The sequence below is a fragment of the Bubalus bubalis genome, chromosome 4 (genome assembly GCF_019923935.1).
Source record: "Bubalus bubalis isolate 160015118507 breed Murrah chromosome 4, NDDB_SH_1, whole genome shotgun sequence".
Taxonomy (NCBI): Eukaryota; Metazoa; Chordata; class Mammalia; order Artiodactyla; family Bovidae; genus Bubalus; species Bubalus bubalis.
The window spans coordinates 146,000,052-146,025,896 of NC_059160.1; the positions used below are offsets into that span (position 1 = coordinate 146,000,052).

Genomic DNA, 25,845 nt, shown 5'->3' on the forward strand with positions numbered 1-25,845 from the left:
GGGCCCTGGCGGAGTTGGGCCCAGCGTGAAGGAATGCCTGGAAACCAGTAGTCCCCACGTACAATGCGTCCTTTGAAGCCTCAGCTGCTCTCCCCATGTTGCTCTTAAGTGACGCCACACTTATGTTATGATGGTGGAGGGCTCTGCAGTTATGTAATGCAGGGGTTGGACGGAGCCTCGGGTGGCTGGGCAGGGTTTCAGGAGCTCAGTGGTACCCGAAGTGTTACCTCCACCACTCCTGGAGGGAATGACGAGTCTCCCTTGGGCTCTGTTTTATCGGAGGCCAGCTCTGAATCAGAAGACCACAAATCCTCCCTTTTGAGAGAGACCTTGGGGAAGTCCTACTCCAGGGCTGCGAGCCTGGAACTAGCCCCGCAGTTGGCCACCACGGTCAACGACTGGGAGGCCGAGACCACTGAGCTCCGGGTGGGGTCACGCCTTGAACGCTGCCCTGTCTCCCCCTCGTCGGGTTGCCTGGCTGTACCTCCTGTGGGCGGTATTGTGCCCTGGGCCCATCTCGGTTCTTCCTTAGAAAGACAAGGATGATAGGGGACTTTCTTGAAAACCTGTGACTCACTCTGTTATTTTAAGGCGAGCAGTGGGTCTGAGCCTGGTATGTGAAGTTCTTTTGGGTGTGCCTGTCTCCACTTAACATTCTTGGTTAAGATGAAAAGTTTGACCTTGAAGGCTGTGCCCTGCTCGTTCCCATGCTCCCAATGTTGTCCTGTCCCCCCTCAACCCACAGTCCTCTGTAGCCCTCTTCCGACCATCTAGGTCACTGGAACCTGGATGCTTGTGTGCCCGTAGCCAGAATTCTGGCCCCTTGGCTGGGGTTTGGGGCTACCAAACACCAGGGCCGTTCATCCCCTCAAGGGCAGCCAGCCAGCCTGGGGCTTACGGCTGCTGTTGCTGCCTTTTTTTAATTGAGAGAAAATCCATTTAAATGTATACGATTCAGTTTTTTTTTTTAATATATTCACAATTTTGTGGGATCACCATTATTGTGATCACCATCGCAATTACATCCCACATTAATGGGATCACCATCACCATTATCTAATCCTAGAACATTTCCATCACTCCCATAAAAATATCGCATACCCATGAATCAGCTGTCACTCCGATTTTCCCCTTCTCAGCTCCCTGGCAACCACTCATCGACCTTCCCTCTCTAGAGCTTTGTCTCTTTTGGGCATCCCCTATAGATGGAATCATACAGTCTCTGGCCTTTTGGGACTGGCTTTCTGTCACTTAGTGTGCAAGGTCAATCTCTGCTGGTGTGTGTCTTAGTACTTCACTCCTTTTCATGGCAGAGTAATATTCCACACCATGGAGAAACTACATTTTACCTATCTGTTCATCTGTTGGTGGACATTTGGGTTGTTTCCATTTGGTGGCTATTATGATAATGCCGCTGTGAACATTCATGCACAAGTTTTCATGTAAACATATGTTTTCCATTGTTTTCAGTATGTACGTAAGATGCTATAAAGATGTAGGTTCTATGGTAATGCTGTGTGTAACTTTTGGGGGAGCTGCCAAACTGTTCTCCAAAGCAGCTGCACCATTTTACATTTTCTCGGGGCTCCTTGGGTGGGCTCACTGAAAGTTTCTGGTGACCTGCTGCCCCCACCCTTCCCGCTTTGAGAATTCCCTATTTGTGGCCTGAAGGATGAGAGCCGCATAGAAGAGGGTGTGAATGGATCGTCTCCAGGGTCTGTGGCTGATGTCAGCAGGCCCTCCGCAATGCCTCTCATTGTTTTTTGAGAGAGAAATCTGGGTGGGCCCTGTTAGGGTGTGATAATGGGGAGTGGGAGGCCTGGGTTTACATTCTGGATGTTTGCCATGAACTTGCTGTGTGACCTGAGATGAGTCAGGTGACCTCTCTGAGCCTACCTCTGACAGACATGGCAAAGAGAGCTGTGAAGAGTCGAGTTCCCCTTTTCCCTTGCAGGGCTGAAACCTCCAGACACTGCTCATGTGTTGGGAGTGGCTATTATGATTCAATTCACTGCATGGAGAGAGTCTTTGACCTTCTTCCTCCCCTGCTGGGGGTCTCTTCCCCTCTCACCCAGGAATTTGTCTCTGGGCTGCTGTGCTCACTGTTGGGCTCAGATAGCAGGGCCTCCAGGAGCTCTGGTGAAGTCTCACCTGCAAAGAGAGAGGCACTGGCCTCGGGGGCAGTGAGGGCGGACACCGGCCCAAGCCCTGCTCGCCAGTCTGTGCATTGCTCAGAGGGCCAGCTGCCCATTTCTGGTCTCTCCTCTAGGCACAGTGGCCATGCATTCCCCAACTCTTAAATCTAGGGCATGGTAGATTCCTTTGCACGGCAGTGCCACTAACCAAAGGGAAAATAGAAACAGCATGGAGCACCGTGATTTCCTTGCTCCGCACTCAGCCTTCAATCCCTGGAGTACCCATGTGCATGGAGGCTTAGAGGCAGAACTTGGATGCCCATCGAGTCTTCCCTGAGGGTTACCACACTGTGGTCGGTAACTCCTTACCCTCAGTCACAATGGGTCCTGTGGTCCCCATGCTCCAGCAGGTCTCCCACTCCCTCTCCGGCCGGCTCAGGTGTGCCCTCCTCCAGAAGCCTCTCCCAGCTCCGCCGTCCCGGTTTGGGTCTCGGTGTGGAAGCCTGCCCTAGTCAGTGGTACTGTCTGGTCCTTGATGGTACTCTATTTACTACCCAGTTTCTTATCTGTCACCTGCACTAGGTGGGGGAGCTCAAGGACAGGGTCCTGCCTTCATCACCCACCACCGTCCTCCGTGCTAGAAGTGTGGGGCCCTTCTGCAGCCACACCTCTGGATGTGTGCTGGGACTGTGGTGGTGGCATCTTTAGAGCCTCAGCCCCATCTTGCAGGCAGAGGGGTTTTGAAATAACTGTGGATAAATGAATAGTCTTAGAAATCCGTGCACAAGAATCAGAGCTTCAGGGTGGGATGGCAGGAGAGTCATTAAGACATTTGAAGCTTTCTTGAGAGACCCTTGCCTCCCATCCTGCTTCCTATGGTGTCCTCATGTACTCCTCACTCCACTGCCCCAACAAGTGTTGCTCCAGTCTTTCTTCGGGCTATGGTGTAAATGACTGATAACTGCTTGAGATGTTACCTTTCTAAATAGCCATATGTTTCAAAGCATGACCTTTTGATTCAGACAGACCTGGACATGCTACTTTGAACCTTAGCTTGTTTACTTGTATAATAGAGTCAATAATCTGACAGAGTTGTCTTTAAGAATTGGATTGGATTCGATTAGGAGTTAGCCAACTAAGGTCCATGAGCTAAATGAGGCCTACCGCTTGTTTTTGTAAATAAAGTTTTATTGAAACCCAGAGACACTCATTTGTTTATATATTGTCTGTAGCTGCTTTTATATCTCAGTAGTTAAATTGAAGAGCTGAGATGGACCAGATGAACCACAAACCCTAAAATGTTTACTATCTGATCCTTTACAGAAAAGGTTCTAGATTACGTCATACAAGTTAATAAATGCTGGTTAAATAAATAACCTTAGCTAAAAGGTCAAAGCCATGATGGGGAAATTTGGAGTTGCTGGCAATGATTGAGAGGGATTTGAGGGGCATGGGGCATCCTTCAAGGGTCCCTAAAATGCCCTCCATAGGCCATTGGTAATACCACAAAACATTTTTTCCTGTATGATGATGTTTCTACCCACTGCCATCTTTGATTTTTACAGCAAGCATGTCTGGCAGGATATCAAGGATTATTCCTTCTCATGTCACAGGAGGGGAGGGGAGCCCAGAGAGGTGGAGGGGCTTGGGCTGGGACGTAACAGGGAGATAGAACTGAGCGGGAACTGGAGCCTGGGCCAGTTCTCACCTCTCCACTCCTCACTGCCTCAGAGATTTGCCGCATCCTCACGTCAGGGAGAGGGCTCACGCCCACCCATCACCTGGCCTGGCACAAACCCTCATGCTGTCAGAGGCAGGGGAAGGGGTGCACATGGTGGGGGCATGGCTCGATCAGCAGGTGGCATCATGGTGACAGTTCCTTACGTGGATTTGAACCTCCGTCTCTTCCCGTCTCGGTTCCAGCTTTTGGCCTGGGTGACCTTCCCAACCTGCTGGGCCTGGTGGGGGACCGGCTAGGAGAAGCAGAGCGGAAGCGGCGACACGCCACGCCGGGCAGCTACAGCATCGAGGTGCTGCTGGCGGTGGACGACTCAGTGGTGCGCTTCCACGGCAGGGAGCATGTGCAGAACTACGTCCTCACCCTCATGAATATCGTGAGTGTGCCCGAGGCCTGGGGCTGGCTGCCGGGGCTGGGGTGGGGGCCCCTGGCGCTCGTCTGATGGTTTGGTGGCGCTGGTTTTCCGGGTGGGCTCAGGGAGGTCACTGCCTGCTCCCACGTCCAGCTGAACGGTTGAGATGGGCCTGAGCTGGCCTGGCATCCATCCTGGGCCTTGGCCTGTGTCAGCAGCGTGTGACTGTGCTGAGGTACCTACAGGTAAACTGGAGCTTGTGGTCAGTGGTTTCTGCGCTTGGACATATTCAGAGCCTGGGTCAGGTGAGGCCAGGGGTCCCACTTGTCTTAGAGTTGAAGGGGTTTCCCTGAGATTCATCATCTGTGGAATATGCCCAATCCTAGGCTGGAGAGACTGGCCACTCGGCTGTCATGTTAGCAGAGATCCCAGCCCCCCAGTGTGTGGCCCTGGGTGTTCACCGAGATCAGTCAAGCAGGGAAAATGAGGGTTCTGGGTAAATTTTGAGACAGGTGAAGCAGAGAGGCCATGCACTGTCCACAGTGAGTGGTTACTGGTCAGTTGTTGCCAGCGGTGCTCATGCAGAGATGCAGGGCTCTTGTCATGGATACGGAGAAGGCAATGGCACCCCACTCCAGTACTCTTGCCTGGAAAATCCCATGGGCAGAGGAGCCTGGTGGGCTGCAGTCCATGGGGTCGCTGAGGTTTGGACACGACTGAGCGACTTCACTTTCACTTTTCACTTTCACGCATTGGAGAAGGAAATGGCAGCCCACTCCAGTGTTCTTCCCTTGAGAATCCCAGGGACGGGGGAGCCTGGTGGGCTGCCGTCTATGGGGTCACACAGAGTTGGACACGACTGAAGTGACTTAGCAGTACTATCATGGATAGGCCAGTTTGTTTTTTTTTTAAGTCAGAAATGCAGATAGTTTTTTTTTTTAACTTTTTATATGGAAAATTTAAATTGTGATATCTAAGTGAAACTCCTAATTTTTAAAATGCTAAAATAAAAAAGCTGTGAATGCTGAATAAAACCTATCTACATGTCACATTTGGCCTCCGGTATACAGATGGGCAGCTCTGACCTAAAGGCGCAGAGATGAGGGAGACCAGAAAGGAAGGGAGATGAAAACCATCAGAGGTGGGCTCTGCACTGGTTCTCTTCCGACAAGAGGCCTTTGTCGGAAGTGCCTGTGTCTGTGGCTCTGGGAGGAGGGGGACCAGTCTAGGTGCAAGTGGGGCAACCGTGGACGTTGATGATAATGTGGCTTTCCTGAGGGGAGTGGTAGCACGTTTCTGGGAATGGAACAGTTGATGAGCAAAAGTGCCAACCCCACCGTCATGCCAATCCCCCTGGCAACATTTATAGCAAAATAAAATAGCATGGTGCCGCCTGTGCTGTCTGGTGTCCATAACCCAGCCACACGGGAGGCGAGGTGGCTGCTGGGAGGGCATGCGGCCAGCCCCTTGCTAGCTGTGTGACCTCAGGCAAGGGACCTGTACTCTTTCGACTCTGTAACTTGCAAATGATGGAAAACAAACTCGAACTAGATTAAGGAAAACAGGGCTAAAAATATGGGCCAGGTTGTGGGAGAACAAGATGGAATTGTTTTAAGTGTAATTGGTACTAGAGGCTTACGTGGACTCTTCAGGTCCTCTTCACATTCTAATTCTCTTGACCAACTTCTCAAAAAGATGGATTCTGGCTATGAGCATTATGAAGCTGACTTTTTTCCCTCTCCAATTTTTAAAAATTGTGGTTAATTTGCAATGTTGTGTTAATTTCTATTGTATGGCAAAGTGATTCCATTATACATATATATATACACACACATTATTTTTTAAATATTCTTTTCCATTATGGTTTATCATATGATATTGAACATAGTTCTCTGTGCTATACTGCAGGCCTCGTTGTTTGTCCATTCTGTAGATGAACGCTTGAATCTGCTAACCCCAGCCTCCCACTCCATCTCGCCCTCACCTCTCCACCCTTTGGCAACCCCTCGTCTGTTCTCTATGTCTGTGATTCTCTTTCTGTTTCAGAGATAGCTTTGTTTGTGTCATATTTTACATTCTACATATGAATCGGTATCATATTTTACATTCTATATATAAGTGATATCATGACATCTGTCTTTCTCTTTCTGACAGTATGGTAATCTCTTAGTTGCATGTTGCTGCAAAGGCATTCTTTCTTTCTTTTCTATGTCTGAGTAATATTCCATTGTATATATTTACCACATCATCTTTATCCCTTCATCTGTTGATGAATATTGAGGTTGTCTCCATGTCTTGGCTCTTGGGAATAGTGCTGCTATGAACATAGAGGCATATGTATCTTTTTTAATTATATTGATAGTATTGTCTGGATATATGCCCAGGAGTGGGATTGCTGGATCATATGGTAATTCTGTTTTTAGTTTTCTGAGGAACCTCCCTACTGTTCTCCACAGTGGCTGCACCAACTTACATTCCCACCAGCGGTGTAGGAGGCTTTCCTTTTCTCCACACCCTTCCCAGCATTTGTCATTTGCTGACTTTTTAATGTTCGCCATTCTGACTGCGGTGAGGTGGTACCTCATTGTAGTTTTGATTTGCTTTTCTCTAATAATTAGCAATGTTGAGGATCTTTTCAGTGAAGCTGATTCTTACTGCTATAGTTCCCTGACCAGAGACAAAAGAAGTTTCTCCTTGAGTTTCCAGGCAAAAGTTCCTGGAGCAGGACTCTAAAATTTGAGTTACACGACCAACCTTTGGACCAATCACTATATGTTGGAGAAGGACAGAGTTTCCCAAAGGACAAGAGGGACTGGACACAGGCATGGGCCCTGGAGAAATTGTTCTGAGCTCACCAGGCACCCCAATCTGTGTCTGTTATAATAATATTTAATCCCTGAAAGCCTCCATTTTTCATAATATTGTCTGCTCTTGGGTTGAATGTGTACGAAGTCTTTAGCACACACCTGGCACTTAGGGAGTACTCAGGCAGTGTGTTCTGCATTCTTATAGCTGTATTGTCTTTGTGTGTTTGTGTGGTTCTTTGTCTAAGTCTCTGCAGGTGGAGTCCTTGAGGATGGGAACTTTGACTTAGGCTTTTTTTGAACCCCCAAGAGTACACAGCATGGGTATTTAGTCCAACACCTGATAGGTAGTCAGTAAATGTAGAAGGGAATGGTGTCTATGGGAGAAGCAGGGAGCCAGCATGGGAAAAGGGGGAAACAGTGTACTTCTGTCTGCAATGCCACTGTTAAGAAAGGGCAAGGGTAGAGATCAGCTCCAATTACAGGAGCCCCAGGGAGGGGAGGAGTGCCAGGAAGCCTGCCCCTTGCCACTTCTTTGTTTGAATACTAATTCTGTTATTCCTGGGGACTGGGATTTAATCCCTGGATTCCCTGGAGAAGGAAATGGCTACCCCCTCCAGTATTCTTACCTGGAGAATCCTGTAGACTGAGGAGCCTGGCAGCTACAGTTCATAGGGCCGCAAAAAGTCGGACATGACTGAGCGAATAACACACACACACACACACAGCCTGTGGTTTGCAACTCAGAGAGCAAAGGCTACCACTTGCTGCCATTTGAGAAAGAGAGGGAGGGTAACTATATATATGAACACACCCACTTCACTGGAGCACTTGACCACCCATCCAGACTCTATAAATTGCTAGTCCGACCTAAGACCACACAGCTGAATACTAATCCCATTAGTCAGAGAGCCAAGTTGGTCCCTGGAGCCAGCAGGTGGAGAACAGGAGTGAGGGGGAGGGAGTGAGGAAAGGGCCAGGGGAGCCCTTAGGAAGCCCTGAGTGTTAGGACCCTCGGTCCTGGATCGTGAAGACCCCAGGAGTATGAATAGGCTCTATTCACAGCCCCAGAGTTTGCTTTAAGATAATTTTCAGAAAAAAAACAAAATCATGACTTTCATACAAAAATAAAAACAGATGTCGTGTGAAAGATTTTCAGTTCAGTTCAGTCACTCAGTCTTGTCTGACTCTTTGCGACCCCATGGACTGTAGCACACCAGGCTTCCCTGTCCATCTCCAACCCCCAGAGCTTGCTCAAACCCATACCCATTGAGTCAGTGATGCCATCCAACCATCTCATCCTCTGTCATACCCTTCTCTTCCCACCTTCAATCATTCCCAGCATCAGGATCTTTTCAAATGAGTCAGTTCTTTGCCAAAGTGTTGGTGGCCAAAGTATTGGAGTTTCAGCTTCAGCATCGGTCCTTCCAATGAATATTCAGCACTGATTTCCTTTAGGATAGACTGGTTGGATCTCCTTGCAGTCCAAGGGACTCTCAAGAGCCTTCCCCAACACCACAGTTCAAAAGCATCAATTCTTCGGCACTCAGCTTTCTTTGCAGTCCAACTCTCACATCCATACATGACTACTGGAAAAACCATAGCTTTGACTAGATGGACTTTTGTCGGCAAGGTAATGTCTCTGCTTTTTAATATGCTGTCTAGGCTTGTCATAGCTTTTCTTCCAAGGAGCAAACATCTTTTAATTTCAGGGCTGCAGTCACCATCTGCAGTGATTTTGGAGCCCAAAAAAATAAAGTCTGTCACTATTTCCATTATTTCCCCATCTATTTGCCATGAAGTGATGGGACTGGGTGCCACGATCTTCATTTTCTGAATGTTGAGTTTTAAGCTAACTTTTTCACTCTCCTTCACTTTCATCAAGAGGCTCTTTAGTTCTTCACTTTCTGCCATAAGGTGGTGTCACCTGCATATCTGAGGTTATTATTTCTCCTGGCAATCTCGATTCCAGCTTGTGCTTCATCTAGCCTGGCATTTCACATGGTGTACTCTGTATATAAGTTAAATAAGCAGGGTGACAATATACAGCCTTGAGGTACTCCTTCCCAATTTGGAAGGAGATCCAACCAGTCAATCCTAAAGGAAATCAGTCCTGAATATTCATTGGAAGGACCGATGCTGAAGCTGAAACTCCAATACTTTGGCCACCGAGACTTTGGCAAAGAACTGACTCATTTGAAAAGACCCTAATGCTGGGAAAGATTCAAGGCGGGAGGAGAAGGGGACAACAGAGGATGATATGGTTGGATGGCATCACTGACTCAATGGACATGAGTTTGAGCAAGCTCCGAGAGTTGGTGTTGGACAGGGAATCCTGATGTGTTGCAGTCCATGAGGTTGCAAAGAGTCAGACACGACTAAGCGACTGAACCGAACTGATGCTTAACTTATTAAAGGAAAGAGAGGGGAGAAGAGGCTCCATGGGAAGGGCAGATAGGTTTCTTTAGGAAAGACAAGTGGACTTTAGGAGAACAAGTAGGAAATAAGAAAGTTTGTGATGATACATGTTTATTCAGGTGCAAGTGGTCTGTCTGTCTTTTTTTTTAATGGCCATGAAATTCCCCTGGGGAGAGGATTTATAGTAGCTCATTTTCTCGGGAATTGCTGCTTTGTCAAAGGAAGGAATTTCTTTTTTTAATATATATATATATAAAATTTATTTTTTTTTATTGAAGGATAATTGCTTTACAGAATTTTGTTGTTTTCTGTCAAACCTCATCATGAATTAGCCATAGGTATACATATATCCCTCCCTTTTGAAACTCCCTCCCATCTCCCTCCCAGGAATTTCTGAGATGCTTTATTTCTGCATCTGTTGAATCTCAAGTGTCTTCAGCTTAAAATAATACTTATGCCAACTCTGAGTTCTGAGTGGGTCCCCACCCAGGCCAGGAGTGGGACCCTGGGAATGACCCCAGGAAATGAGTGATTGGATGTGTGTGTGTCCTGGAGGGACCATGGCCAGTTCGTGAGATCCCTGCTTGGGGTGGAAACTCACATGTTATAGGTTTTGCACCACTGTGTGCCCTTAGGAAGGCCCCCACCAGACACACGGGCACTGAAGACCCTGCAGGGGGGGGCCTGCTGTGAAGCCTGTTTCCATGGTCTCGGTTCTGTGTCTTCTCAGAGGTTCTGGAGTGCTCTTGGAGGCTGGTTCCTTGCTCACTGCTGCCTTGCCCTTGTGGGTGTGGGAACAGAGGGGTGCAGCTTCCCACAAGGGCTCCTTCCTCTTGGGGGAAAGGCTTAGGGCACTGAGATGGACCTCGCTTAAGGAGCTGCTGTCTTGCAGACCTCCAGCTTCCACAGGGGGAAAGCGAGGTTTAGGGTTCTGACTTTCCTGGGGGACAGCAGCCAGCCAGCCAGAATCCCACCTGTGACTATGAGTGGAGGGGCCCAGACAACCTCTCCCTCCCAGGAGACCAGCAGCTCATCCTATCCATTGTGTGGAAACCTGTATTTGGCTGGGATGCTTGAAGCCCCGCTTCCTTTCAGGATTGCATGAAGCCAGCAAAAAGGGTGTCCCTTTGCTCTTCCCTCACGGCACCTGCCTGCCTGTGACCATTTCTGATCCTGGTTTCCGGGGCCAGGGGTGGCCTGGCGGGATCAGAGAGAAGAGATATGGTTCCCAGGGTGGATGGGAGGGGCAGAGCCCTTTGTGGAACTCAGAATGATCTGATCAGGTCCCAGTCACTGTGGCTCTCAGGCTTCTTGCCTCTCGCTTTTCTTTTGCGTTAACCTGGGGATGTACCATAAATATTCATAGAGCTTCAGATGTTGGGCAACGACTCCTCGGCCTTCCCTCACATACTGCTGTGCCCTGGATGGACTTGGCTTTCTCTGTGCCTCGGTTTACCCATCTGTGTAGAGGATGTTTCCTTAAGGCTTCTTAAATCTCAGGGCAAGGGATCATGTGTCCAACTCTTTTGTGATCCCATGGATTGTAGTCTACCAGGCTCCTCGGTCCATGGGATTTCTCAGGCAAGAGTACTGGAGTGGGTTGCCATTTCCTTCTCCGGGGGTTCTTCCTGACCCAAGGATCAAATCCTTGTCTCCTGTATTGGCAGGTGGATTCTTTACCACTGAACCACTTGGGAGGCTCCCAATATATTCACACTTTTCCAGGTTCTTTTCCTATATAGATTATTACAGAATATCGAGTAGAGTTCCATGTGCTATACAGTAGGTCCTTGTTGGTTATCTATTTTATTATATAGTAAAGTATGTTTGTTTAATTCCAAGTGCCTAATTTATCCGACCCTAGCACCCGATGTTTTCCCTTTGGTAACCATAAACTTGTTTTCAAAATCTGTGAGTCGGTTCCTATTATGCAAATAAGTTCATGTATATCACTTTTAATTCAATTTGACATATGAGTGATATCATACGATATTTTCTCTATATTTTCTTTTTCTGTCTGACCTAGTATGATAATCCCTAGGTCCATCCATGTTGCTGCAAATACCATTATTTCATTCTTTTTTGTGACCAAGTAATATTCCATTGTCTATATTTACCACATCTTTATCCATTCCTCTGTTGATGGACATCTAGGTTGCTTCCATGTCCTGGCTCTTGTAGATAGAACTGTGATGAGCATTGAGGTGCATGTATCTTTTTGAATTATGGTTTTCTCTGGATATACACCCAAGAGTGGGATGGCTGGGTCATGTGATAGTTCTGTTTTTGGTTTTTTATGGAACCTCCATACTGTTCTCCATAGTGGTTATATAAAATGACATTCCTACCCTCTCCAGCATTTATTGTTTATAGACTTGTTGATGATGGCCATTCTGACCTGTGTGAGGTGATAACACCTTGTAGTTTTGATTTGTATTTCTCTGATAATTAGTGATGGTGTGATATCTTTTCATGTGCTTTTTTGGCGATCTTTATGTCTTCTTTGGAGAAATATCTATTTATATATTTTGGCCACATCACGGGGCTTGTGGGATCTTAGTGCCTTCCCTCCAACCAGGGAGGGAACCCATGTCCTAAGTGAAAGCATGTAGTCCTAACTACTGAACCACCAGGGAATTCCTTTCTTGCTGTTGTTTAGTCACTTGGTCATGTCTGACTCTTTGCGACCCCATGGACTGCAGCACGCCAGGTTCCCTATCCTACCATCTCCCAGAGTTTGCTCAGGCTCATGTCTATTGAGTCGGTGATGCCATTCAACCATCTTGTCCTCTGTTGTCCCTTTCTCCTCCTGTCTTCAGTCTTTCCCAGCATCAGGATCTTTCCCAATCAGCTCTTCACATCAGGTGGCCCAAGTATTGGAGCTTCAGCTTCAGCATCAGTCCTTCCAATGAGTATTCAGGGTTGATTTCCTTTAGGATTGACTGGTTTGATGTCCTTGGAATCCAAGGAACTCTCAAGAGTCTTCTCCAGCACCACCATTCAGAAGCATCTATTCTTTGGTGCTCAGCCTTCCTATGGTCCAACTCTCACATCCGTACATGACTCCTGGAAAAACCATAGCTTTGACTATGTGGATCTTTGTCAACAAAGCGGTGTCTCTGCTTTTCCTGGGAGATGTCTATTTAGACCTTCTGCCCATTAGAGCTGCCCGCATAGAGCCGCATGTGCTGTTTGTGTATCTTGGAGATTAATCTCTTGTCAGTTGCTGTGTTTGCAAACATTTTCTCCCATTCTGGGCGTTGTCTTTTCACTTTGTTTATGTTTTCCTTTGTTGTGCAAAAGCTTTTAAATTTAATTAGGTCCCATTTGTTTATTTTTACTTTCACTTCTGTAGAAGGTGGATCAAAAAAGATATTGATGTGATTTATGTCAAAGAGTGTTTTCCCCTTAAGAGGTTTATAGTGTCTGGCCTTACATTTAGGTCTTTGATCCATTTTGAATTTATATGTATGGTGTCAGGGAATGTTCTGATTTTATTCTTTTACAAGTAGCTGTCTGGTTTTCCTAGCACTGCTTATTAGATAGACTATCTTTTCTCCATTGTGTACTCTTGCCTCCTTAATTGACCACAAATGTGTGGGTTTTCTAGCCTATTCCATTGATCTATATTTCTCTTTCTGTGCCAGTACCATACTGTTTTGATTACTGTAGCTTTGTAGTATAGTCTGAAGTCAAGGAGCCTGATTTCTTCCAGCTCTGTTTTTCTTTCTTAGGATGTGTTTGACCAAGGGAACCACTTGAAATGTAAGGGGCAGTTTTCAGCATTTAGGGAGTGTCTGGTGTGTACATACTATTTCATATGGACTCCTGTTCTAGGGGACCTTTGAGGGCAGTACAGAAGGAGATGGCGTCCCTGTGGACTTCTGGAAACAGGAAGGCTTTCTGGAGGCATGTGGCACTGAGCCAGCCTTGGCAGGGAGAGGTCTGGTAAGATGAAGAGTGTACAGGCCAAGAATGGTGGCAGCAGCGTGAAGGGGAGGTGGCAATGCCTGCAGAGAACTCTCTGGAGGGTAGCTATGGCAGGATGGTCCATCAGGCAGTAGCACGGACCCTCAGGCGGAGAGAATGCATGAAGTATAGTGCCTGATGGTGGCATACAGGTGGATATATGACAGGGGCAGATGGATGCCAGAGGCCAGCTGAGGCTGTGATGGGGCAGCAGAAAGAACCAGGACTCCAGGACTCCAAGCTATCGTGAGTATCTCAAATCTCACAGTGTCATTCCGGTTCCTACCGCACGTCAGACGCAGGGCTGAGGACTTGACGGGCAGGCTCCTCGCATCCTCACCGCTGCCTTGCGCAAGTGACAGTCTGCAAGTCTCAGAAGCCAAGTGACAAATGGCAAAACCGGGATTCAGACTCTTCGCTGTCTGATTCCAAAGTTAGCTCTTTTGTCCCACTGCTGCTGAGGCAGGACTTGAGGCGGGAGGGTTGCTGGGCTCCCAGCTCTGGAGGTGGGAAGCACGCTGCCCCTTTGCAGAAGGAGCCGCTTCCTGAGATGGGTCTCCCTGGCAGAGTCAGGATCATGAGCGTCACCGTGAGACATTCTTGATCTTGACTCCTGGCTGTGGCCGGACTGGCTGGTGCAGTCAGGTACCCTCTCATTGCCTGGGGTGATGCACCAAATGCTTTCTGGGATGAAGAATCATGTGAATATGAGTTTCAGAGATACTCCTCAGGCCCGGAGCCAGAGCAGAGGGAGGTGAGAAGGCAGAGAGGCCCTTTCATCAGTCCTCCCCAAGCCAGTCTGTGGCCAGACCCATCTTGGCATCCCCCCTGTCTGGGTGATAGGCCCCCTGCCCACCTCGATCCTAACCTGCCCCACTCGGCTCTTACTACAAAGATGCAGAGCACCAAGGCCTCTCAGATGCCCTGCTTGGAGAAGCTTGGCACCCCTTCTAGATCTTGGAGGTTTGGCTCTCAGACCTAGATCTAGGTGCCTCACCCAGGAGCATGGCTTTCTGTTGTCACTAACTGTGTTAGATATTCATCATACCAGCTGGTTCAGAACAGCACAAAGACCTCTTTCCTGCTGACAGAGCGTTGCTCTGCCAGACCTCTTCCCTTCAGGGGTATGTGAGCAGCTCAACCTCCCTGCTCACTGGGAGGATGCAAATCCCCATCCTCCCTCGCTTTGTGTCCTTCCTCTTCTTTTGACTCTCCCCAAGGAGCTTCCCAGTGCTTGGACAGCACTCAGAGACCACTTCCCCTGCAAAACAAAAATTCATTCACTTTAAGATAGTGGTTCTTGACTGGAGGCAATTTTGCATCCCAGGGGACGCTTGGGAGGGTTTGGAGAAATGTTTTGGGTGCCACAGCTGGAGCAGGTGGGGGTATTCCTGGCATCTGATGGGAGGGGCTTGGGGATGCTGCCAAACACCCTCCAGTGCACAGGATGCCCCACAAGAGAGAATCGTCAGCATCAGAGTGACCTTAGTGACCACGTGTGACCGCCACCCCCCAACCCCCAGCCTTACAGTATAAATACAGAGTTCCCTGCTGGTCCAGTGGTTAGGACTTATGCTTTCACTGCCGAGGACCTGGGTTTGACCTCTGGTCAGGGAGCTAAGATCCCATAAGCCACGTGGTGCAGGCAAAAAAATGGGGGGGGGGCGCGGATTATGATCTCCAGTTGCCCCACACAAGTCTACTGGGTAGAGAACAGCGCCTGCCAGAGGCCCAGTGCTGTAACTTCCAGCAGGCATTCCTGGCAGGAGAGACATGGTAATGAAGGGGACTGCTCCCGTGTGAAGAGAGCCTGACAGCTCACCAAGGCTCTCATGTCCAGCTTCTCCTTTGCAGGTATGGGACACTCTGGAGGCCAGACTTCTGAAATCCTGATTCTGGGGTCATCTCCTAGGCCGCTTCTCAGCCCCCAAAGTGGGAGGTAGCCATTTTAAACTAAATAGCAGATGCTGTTGGTTGAGCCCATGCTGTGTACCAGGCGCTGTTCCAAACACTTGACTTCTGCCTCACCTTCCGTCCTCAGGCCTCCACACACCCAGAGTGTGGGTCTTTCCAGGACCCCTCACAGCCCAGCTTCACTCACAGGCAGGCCAACCAGGGCCGTAATGGCCCCTGCATTTTGGAGATAAGTCATGGGAGAGAAATGCTGAGTATTGTAGACTCATAACAGGGACTCTGTTGGGCTGGGAGGCCAGGCTCTAGGCACTCTGGAATCAGTCTGCACAAACAGCTTAGGCACGAAGCGGCCTGAATGGCTGGGTCCACGAGGCACTGGGAACCCCGGGAACAGCTGCACCTGAAGAGGTGTGCTGGTTAGAAGGTAGCTTAAAGTGCAGGCTTGTAGTCCACACCAGCCCGTGATCATGAACTTGTGGGGTGGGGATAGAGCAGCTGAGAAAGGAACAGGAGATTGAGCACCCTCCTCCCACCTCCCACCTCTGAGATCTCACGGGTGATCCCGAAGGCAGGGCCTGCCAGCATGGCATATGAGTCATTGTGACTCCCTTGTGAGGTCTCAGTCCTAGCCCAGGGCACAGCAGGGCCCAGCTCTGGCTCCTGCCTGAGTGAGTCAGCGTCTGAGGGCTGGGGGAGAACAGGGACCTCAGGCTGCAGGCAGCACTGTATCACTGGCACACATACACGTGTATGCATGCAGGCACGTGTATAGTACAAGTGTTTACACACGTGCATATACATGTGCCCACGTCTATGTGTGTGACATGGATGCATGCACACATGCACACACAGATGAGTTTAGACATCTGTGTAAACACATGCCTATTACCATATTTGATGAAATCAAAGACCCCATGAATTGTCAGATCCTCTGTTATTTTATGAACTTGAGGAAGAGGAAAAATACTACTAATTAAATTCTGATATAATGCTTTCTTGGGTTTCCTGGGTGGCTCAGATGGTAAAGAATCTGCCTGCAATGCGGAAGACTTGGGTTCGATCCCTGGCTTGGGAAGATCCCCTGGAGAAGGGCATGGAAACCTACTCCAATATTATTGTCTGGAGATTTCCATGGACAGAAGAGCCTTGGGGGCTACAGCCCACGGGGTTGCAAAGCCGGACACGACTGAGCAACTAACACACAACATGCAGACACAATACTTTCTTATCAGCATTTGTATTTGTACTTATTGGAAGAGCTCTTTAGCCTTATTTAGGCTTAGATTTTGATCATATATTACTCATTTTTTAATAATCTGAGTATGTATCTGGCTGTACTGTGTCCTCACTGTGGCACTGAGATCATCTATCTTCATAGGGCACGTGGGATCTTGTGGCACACGGTGTGGGAGCTCTTAGTTGCAGCATGTGGGATCTTCTTCCCTGACCAGAGATTGAACCTGACCCCCTGTATTGGGATCATGGAGTCTTAGCCACTGGACCACCAGGGAAGTCCCCTTGATCATACATTACTCTTGTACGTACATAGATGTGACAGTATGGGGAAGTACAGTATTCCCATAACTTCCTCACATTTAGAGTATTACTTGTCCAAGTCACTTTCAGTGTAGGGTCATCAAAATCTGTGCTTTTCAGCACAGTATCATCCCCTGTGCCATCAGGAGCACGACTGATGAGGGAGAAGCACTCCACTCTTCCTCTGCAATGTCATCCAAGGCACCAACACCCGTTCTTCAAGCTTCCACATGGTGTTTTCTTTTTAATTTAAATTATTTATTTTAATTGGAAGCTAATTACTTTACAATATTGTAGTGGTTTTTGCCATACATCGACACGAATCAGCCATGGGTGTACATGTGTCCCACATCCTGAACCCTCCTTCCCCCTCCCTCTCCAAACCCATCCCATCCCTCAGGGTCGACTCAGTGCACCAGCCATGAGTGCCCTGTCTTATGCATCGAACCTGGACTAGCAATCTGTTTCACATATGGTAATATACATGTTTCAATGCTATTCTCTCAAATCATCCCACCCTCACCTTCTCCCACAGAGTCCAAAAGTCTGTTCTTTATCTCTGTATCTCTTTGGCTGTCTCGCATATAAGGTCATCATTACCATCTTTCTAAATTCCATGTATATGTGTTAATATACTGTATTGGTGTTTTTCTTTTTGACTTACTTCACTCTGTATAATAGGCTCCAGTTTCATCTGCCTCATAGCTGAGTATTATTCCATTGTGTATATGTACCAAAGCTTTCTTATCCATTTTTCTGATGATGGACATCTAGGTTGCTTCCATGTCCTGGCTATTATAAACAGTGCTGCGATGAACATTGGGGTACATGTGTCTCTTTCAATTCTGGTTTCCTCGGTGTGTATGCCCAGCAGTGGGATTTCTGGGTCATAAGGCAGTTCTATTTCCAGTTTTTTAAGGAATATCCTCACTGTTCTCCATAGTGGCTGTATTAGTTTGCATTCCCACCAACAGTGTAAGAGGGTTCCCTTTTCTCCACACCCTCTCCAGCATTTATTGCTTGTAGACTTGGATAGCAGCCATTCTGACTGGTGTGAGATAGTACCTCACTGTGGCTTTGATTTGATTTTCTGTGATAATGAGTGATGTTGAGCATATTTCCATGTGTTTGTTAGCCATCTGTATGTCTTCTTTGGAGAAATCTCTGTTTAGTTCTTTGGCCCATTTTTTTGATTGGGTCGTTTATTTTTCTGGTATTGAGCTGCATGAGCTGCTTGTATATTTTTGAGATTAATTCTTTGCCAGTTACTTCATTTGCTATTATTTTCTCCCATTCTGAAGGCTGTCTTTTCACCTTGCCTATAGTTTCCTTCATTGTGTAAAAGCTTTTAAGTTTAGTTAGTTCCCATTTGTTTGTTTTTGCTTTTATTTCCATTACTCTGGGAGGTGAGTCATAGAGGATCCTGCAGAGATTTATATCAGAGAGTGTTTTACCTATGTTTTCTTCTAGGAGTTTTATAGTTTCTGGTTTTACATTTAGATCTTTAATCCATTTTGAGTTAATTTTTGTGTATGGTGTTAGAAAGTGTTCTAGTTTCATTCTTTTACAAGTGGTTGACCAGTTTTCCCAGCACCACTTGTTAAAGAGATTGTTTTTTCTCCATTGTATTTTCTTGCCTCCTTTGTCAAAGATAAGGTGTCTATAGGTGCATGGATTTATCTGGCTTCACAGGTGAATTCTACCAAAAACTTAGAGAAGAGCTAACACTTATCCTACTCAAACTTCCAGAAAATTGCAGAGGAAGGTAAACTGCCAAACTCATTCTGTGAGGCCACCATCACCCTAATACCAAAACCAGACAAAGATGCTACAGAAGAGAAAACTATAGGGCAATATCACTGATGAACATAGATGTAAAAATCCTCAACAAAATTCTAGAAAACAGAATCCAACAACACGTTAAAAAGATCATACATCATGACCAAGTGGGCTTTGTCTCAGGGATGCAAGGATTCTTCAATATGTGCAAATCAATCAATGTGATACACCACATTAACAAATTGAAAGATAAAAACCATATGATTATCTCAATAGATGCAGAGAAAGCCTTTGACAAAATTCAACATCCATTTATGATAAAAACCCTCCAGAAAGCAGGCATAGAAGGAACATACCTCAACATAATAAAAGCCATATATGATAAACCCACAGCAAACATTATCCTCAGTGGTGAAAAATTGAAAGCATTTCCCCTAAAGTCAGGAACAAGACAAGGGTGCCTACTCTCACCACTACTATTCAGCATAGTTTTGGAAGGTTTAGGCACAGCAATTAGAGAAGAAAAAGAAATAAAAGGAATCCAGATTGAAAAGAAGTAAAACTCTCACTGTTTGCAGATGACATGATCCTCTACATAGAAAACCCTAGACACCACCAGAAAATTACTAGAGCTGATCAATGAATATAGTAAAGTCGCAGGATATAAAATTAACACACAGAAATCCCTTGCATTCCTATACACTAACAATGACAAAACAGAGAAATTAAGGAAACGATTCCATTCACCATTGCAATGAAAAGAATAAAATACTTAGGAATAAATAGATGGGGAAACAGTGGAAAGTGTCAGACTTTACCTTTTTGGGCTCCAAAATCACTGCAGATGGTGATTGCATAAAAGACGCTTACTCCTTGGAAGAAAAGTTATGACCAACCTAGATAGCATATTGAAAAGCAGAGACATTACTTTGCCAACAAAGGTCCGTTTAGTCAAGGCTATGGTTTTTCCAGTGATCATGTATGGATGCGAGAATTGGACTGTGAAGAAAGCTGAGCACCGAAGAATTGGTGTTGGAGAAAACTCTTGGAAGTCCCTTGGACTGCAAGGAGATCCAACCAGTCCATTCTAAAGGAGATCAGTCCTGGGTGTTCTTTGGAAGGACTGATGCTAAAGCTGAAGCTCCAGTACTTTGGCCACCTCATGCGAAGAGTTGACTCATTGGGAAAGACTCTGATGCTGGGAGGGATTGGGGGCAGGAGGAGAAGGGGACGACAGAGGATGAGATGGCTGGATGGCATCGCTGACTCGATGGACATGAGTTTGAGTGAACTCTGGGAGTTGGTGATGGACAGGGAGGCCTGGCGTGCTGCGATTCATGGGGTCACAAAGAGTCGGACATGACTGAGCAACTGAACTGAACTGAAAGAAACAAAAGACCTGTATATAGAAAACTATAAAATACTGATAAAAGAAATCAGAGATGACACAAATAGATGGAGAAATATACCATGCTCATGGATTGGAAGATTCAATATAGTGAAAATGAGTATATTACCCAAAGCAATCTATAGATTCAATGCAATCCCTATCAAGCTACCAACAGTATTTTTCATAGAACTAGAACAAATAATCTCACAATTTGTATGGATATACAAAAAACCTTGAAAAGCCAAAGCAATCTTGAGAAAGAAGAATGGAACTGGAAGAATCAACCTGCCTGACTTCAGGCTCAACTACAAAGCCACAGTCATCAAGACAGTATGGTACTGGCACAAAGACAGAAATACAGATCAATGGAACAAAATAGAAAGCCCAGAGATGAATCCACATGGTATTTTCTTGATCCTACTGGAAGGTGGCAATGCAAGTTTTCAGACAACTATGGTTCACATACCTTCCTCAGATAGTCCTTGAACAGTTCATTATCTGAAATGTTGATAGATTGCAGTATCCTATGAAGCCACCAGGAATAACAAGAGACTCTTGCTAGAACAGGCAGTAGCAATACACCAGAATTGCCATTTGGCCTTCTACAGCCATAAACAGGGCGGACAAGCATCCTAGTCTCATGAGATGCAGCATGCATTGAATCTGCAGTTACCACATGCCCTTTTGCTAGAAAGGTTAGAGCTTGAGGGACAGTAGAGCTGGCCCCAGGGCCCAGGATTGAGAAAGGGCCAGAAGTGTTACTGTCGCTATTCCTCTGCCTTTGAGCAATGCTTCTTGCATCTCTTCAGGTTCAGAGGCACTGAGGGGCCTGGGTAGGCACATGAGTGGGGGCTGGCCTTGAATTTCATCTGTGGTTGCTACCCATAGATAAGTGCCTCCATCACTTTGGGCTTGCTTTTCTGGCCATGAGAACATGGATAGCATACCTTTTTCCCTGGAGCTCCTTGGAGGAATGGCTGACTCTAGAATTAGGGCAGAGAATACCCAAGATGGGCATCTTGTAATGCCAGAAAGTAAGGAAGTACCCCTCAAGACCCCCAAGCCAAAAATGATGGGCATGTGTTAAAAGGACAGGAGCCAAGTGAAAGAGCTCCTGATGGCTGAAGCTGGGACAGTTCCAGCAATAAAATAAGCAATGAGGTGTTGAATTATAACCCAGAGTATAAAATAAATATCCACAAGTCCATACTGATAAATGAATGATTGAATACATAAATAAATGGAGAAGAAGAAACAAATATCTGCAGAGGAATTTCAAATAACTGACGTAGATCCTCTGCCCTCGAGGAGTTGGATTTTAACTCCCTGCTCCTCAAGTGTGGATGGTGCATAGTGACTTCCTTCTGAAGAGCAGAGTATGGAAGCCGGACTGAGTGGCAGGGGAGGTAGTGACTCTGCAAAGCTGGCAAGCAGCTTCTCTGCAGATGGTCAAGGTCCACATCAACAGTGATGTCATGTTTGTAGTACGCATTCTTTTTTTGCCATGCCACGTGACACGTGGTATCTTAGTTCCCCCACCAAGACCGAACCCGTGCCCCCCGCAGTGGAAGCACAGAGTCTTAACCCCTGGACCACCAGGCAAGTCCCATAGCACGTACTTGTGACATAATGTGATGAGGGTTCTCACCTCTGTGGTCTTCTTCCCTGAATCCATATCCTCAGTCTAACCATGAAGAGAACATCAGACATACCCAAATTGAAGGAGCGGCTGCAAAATAGTTAACCAATATTCCTAGAAACCATTTAGGCCATCAAAAACCAGGAAAGTCTGAGGGACATCAGAAAGGAGAAACAGCCTGGAGCAGCCAAAGGAGATGTTAATTGTCGTCGTTCAGTGGCCAAATTGTGTCCAACTCTGCCTCCCATGGACTGCAGCACACCAGGTTTCCCTGTCCATCACCGTCTCCCAGAGTTTGCTCAAACTCATGTCTGTTGAGTTGGTGATGCCATCCAACCATCTTGTCCTCTGTCATCCCCTTCTCCTGCCTTCAATCTTTCTCAGCATCAGGGTCTTTTCCAATGAGTTGACTCTTCCCATATGGTGGCCAGAGTATTGGAGCTTCAGCTTCAGCTTCAGCATCAGTCCTTCCAAGGAATATTCAGGGTTGGTTTCCTTTAGGATTGACTTGTTTGATCTCCTTGCTGTCTGAGAAGGAGATAAAATGACTAAATGCAATGTGCTGACCTGGATGGGATCCTGGAGCCCAAAAAAGGGACAACACCCATATATTAGGAAAATTGGAAAAAATACGGATGTTAGTAATTCCCTGGTAGCTCAGGCGGTAAAGAATCTGCCTGCAATGTAGGAGACCTGGGTTCGATCCCTGGGTTAGGAAGATCCACTGGAGAAGGGAATGGCAACCCACTCCAGTATTCTTGCCTGGAAAATCTGATGGACAGAGGAGCCTGGTGGGCTACAGTCCATGGGGTCACAAAGAGTTGGACACGACTGAACGACTATTGCACACACACAGAGTGTGTCAGTATTGGTTCGTGCATGGTGACAAGTGTATCATAGTCATGGCAGATATTAATCACAGGGAGCTCTGCACTCTCCGTGCTGCTTTTCTGAAAATCTGAAGCTATTCTAAAATTTGAAGTATATTGATTTAAAAGGAAAGAAAGATTATGACTTCTTTCCAGGCAGGTTGCTGGGAGGGTTTGTGGAGATGATGCTGGGAAGTGTGGGCTGTGTCAGCCCTTGGGTGGCAGTGTGTGCCCTCTTCTGTTTGAGCACGGGGTGGGCCTGAGACCCCAGGGACTGGCTTTTTCCACGTTGCCCCTCCCTGTGGAGCCCTGCTGGACCTAGATGCCAAGCAGTAGGTGGACACTGTGCTCTGTAGCCCCTCAGAAGAAATGGTCCCTAGGAGTGAGGTTGGCCCCCTTGGGGTTGGCCAGGAACTGTCTCTGCTGGAAGCAAGAAGGAGAAGCCCATCTTAGCTTGGTTCAGAAGGGAAGGCCCACTCACATGGGCTCCCCAGGGCTTAGCTCTCCCCATCCAACTGTGGGCTGAAACATGGGCATTTCTGCCGCAGGCACCCTGAGTCTGACCCTGCCTTCGGGCAGAGCTCCCACCCAGTAGATCCTCCTTCCCTTCTTCCTACTCCCTGGGCTTGACCACAAGGCCCTTGGGAGGCCTGGCCATGCAGGGTTACAGGAGAGCAGAGAAAGGGTTTTTACAACAATCCCTGACTGTTCACTGGATTGTGTGACTGTTCACTGGACATAGAAACCCCCTCCCTTCATCTTCACCACCACCCCACCCAGCCTGCCACCGAAACTGGTTCTAGATAGCCAACAACAGACTGGTTCCAAATAGGAAAAGGAGTACATCAAGGCTGTATATTGTCACCCTGTTTATTTAACTTATATGCAGAGTATATCATGAGAAATGCTGGACTGAAAGAAACACGAGCTGGAATCAAGATTGCCGGGAGAAATATCAATAACCTCAGATATGCAGATGACACCACCCTTATGGCAGAAAGTGAAGAGGAACTAAAAAGCCTCTTGATGAAAGTGAAAGTGGAAAGTGAAAAAGTTGGCTTAAAGCTCAACATTCAGAAAACGAAGATCATGGCATCCGGTCCCATCACTTCATGGGAAATAGATGGGGAAACAGTGGAAACAGTGTCAGACTTTATTTTTGGGGGCTCCAAAATCACTGCAGGTGGTGACTGCAGCCATGAAATTAAAAGACGCTTACTCCTTGGAAGGAAAGTTATGACCAACCTAGATAGCATATTCAAAAGCAGAGACATGACTTTGCCAACAAAGGTTTGTCTAGTCAAGGCTATGGTTTTTCCTGTGGTCATGTATGGATGTGAGAGTTGGACTGTGAAGAAGGCTGAGCGCCGAAGAATTGATGCTTTTGAACTGTGGTGTTGGAGAAGACTCTTGAGAGTCCCTTGGACTGCAAGGAGAGCCAACCAGTCCATTTTAAAGGAGATCAGCCCTGGGATTTCTTTGGAAGGAATGATGCTAAAGCTGAAACTCCAGTACTTTGGCCACCTCATGCGAAGAGTTGACTCATTGGAAAAGACTGCTGCTGGGAGGGATTGGGGGCAGGAGGAGAAGGGGACGACAGAGGATGAGATGGCTGGATGGCATCACTGACTCGATGGACATGAGTCTGAGTGAACTCCGGGAGTTGGTGATGGACAGGGAGGCCTGGTGTGCTGCGATTCATGGGGTCGCAAAGAGTCATACACGACTGAGCGACTGATCTGATCTGATCTGATAGTGGCTAAGAGCCACAAAGATTTTATCCTGGGTCTCCCACTTTCTAGCTGGGTGACCTTGGGCAAGTTACTTACTTAACCTCTCAGAGCCTTGGATTTCTCACATGTGAAACAAGACTAATTCCTGCCTCCGGAAGAGTGCCCTCAGCATGGTGCCTGATGCCTTGTATGTGTTGAGTGACCAGAGTTGCCCTCCAACCCTAGTGCTCTCTAGCCATTGTCTCCTTTCTGTGGTTTTGTCTCCCCTTGATCAGAAAGAGTCTTGACCTTTCCTTGTTTTTCTGGTACACAACCAATAGCCATCCCAGACCAATATGTTATGTGGAACTCTAACCTGAGGTGGTCTTGGCAGATGACCTTGAATTTGGCCGAGGTGTGGGGAGCAGGGAGACCAGACACAGTGTTCTTTTCTGCTCCATGGGTGTGTCTTGGAGCAATCATGCTTGTGTGTACAACCATGGGAAGCAATTCCTGATCTCCCTTGAGCTGGCTCGTTGGCCTCACCTCTGGCATTTGAGAAGTAGTCATGAAGGGCAGAGGCTGACAGAGCCAGGCCTTGAGTGCACAGCCAGGCCAGAGCCTGTTGGGGAGCAGCCCTGTGTGTGTGCCAGAAGGCTGGGGTCCTGGGCCACTCACGCAGCCTCACTCTCTCTCTGGGGCTCCAGCACCAGCTCAGGGCTGTGGGTGGAACCCATGTGCCTGGCAGCCTCTGCAGTTCTGCTGAGCATGGCAGTCATGTCCAGCCACCTCCTTGTCCTGTGCAGAGTGTCAGCTTAGCTCCAGCTGAATCAAAGCCATTGAGGTCCCACACTCAAGGGCCAAGAGAGGTATAGATGAGCCAGAGCCCCAGAGACAGTCGGACTGGGGGACCTGAAATGGCAAGGCCAACCCTACTTTCAGAGGGGGGAATAAGAAAGAAAATTTATCTACTTTCTTTTCATTATCCTTATTTAATCTAAGAAAAGATCAGACTGTCTCTCATTGCTGAACCATGCTCCTATCACAGCCTCAAAACTCTTCATCCAGTCTTGTACTTAGGCTGTCTTTGGAGATGGGGTTCACTTTCCATCTTCCTTTCCTATGGATCCTTTAGTGGGGCCCATGTGCCTGTCTGTTTTCTTCTACTTGCTAATGTCTTCATTTCATCATTGTTCTTAGAAGATGATTTGCTGTGTTCAGGATCCTAGGTTGATGGTTTCTTGGTGCTTTGATGGTGTTACTTCAGGGTCTCCCTTGTTACTGTTGAAAACCTACTCCCAACACAGTGGTCCTTCCTTGATGAGTGACTTGTCTTCTTTCTCTCTTGCTGCCTGTAAGACATTCTCTTTGACTGATGTGAGCTTGGAGGGAAACTCCTGAGAGACTGTGGTCACTGTCTGTCCCCAGGAGTGGAGCCGATGCGCTCAAGAGGGAGACTTGAGGCCAGTGGGGGAGGTGCACAGGAAGACTGAATGGGTCTCATGGCACGGGGAACTTTCTAAGGGCCAAGAGTGCCTTGACGGGCTAGGAAGAAGCTCCCCGTCATGTGGAGGTGGCCTCAGTTACCTT

At 47.2% G+C, this 25,845-nt stretch overlaps 1 protein-coding gene across 8 annotated transcripts in view; it reads left to right on the top strand.

Moving 5' to 3' along the window:
- ADAMTS14 (ADAM metallopeptidase with thrombospondin type 1 motif 14) overlaps positions 1–25,845 on the top strand; it is a 125,498-nt gene that overhangs the window by 28,235 nt on the left and 71,418 nt on the right. For all 8 annotated transcript variants that reach the window (XM_044942215.2, XM_044942213.2, XM_044942214.2 and 5 more), the window contains one exon: positions 4,059–4,249. In XM_044942215.2, the coding sequence (XP_044798150.2) occupies positions 4,059–4,249 (191 nt within the window). The remainder of the gene's footprint in view (positions 1–4,058; positions 4,250–25,845) is intronic.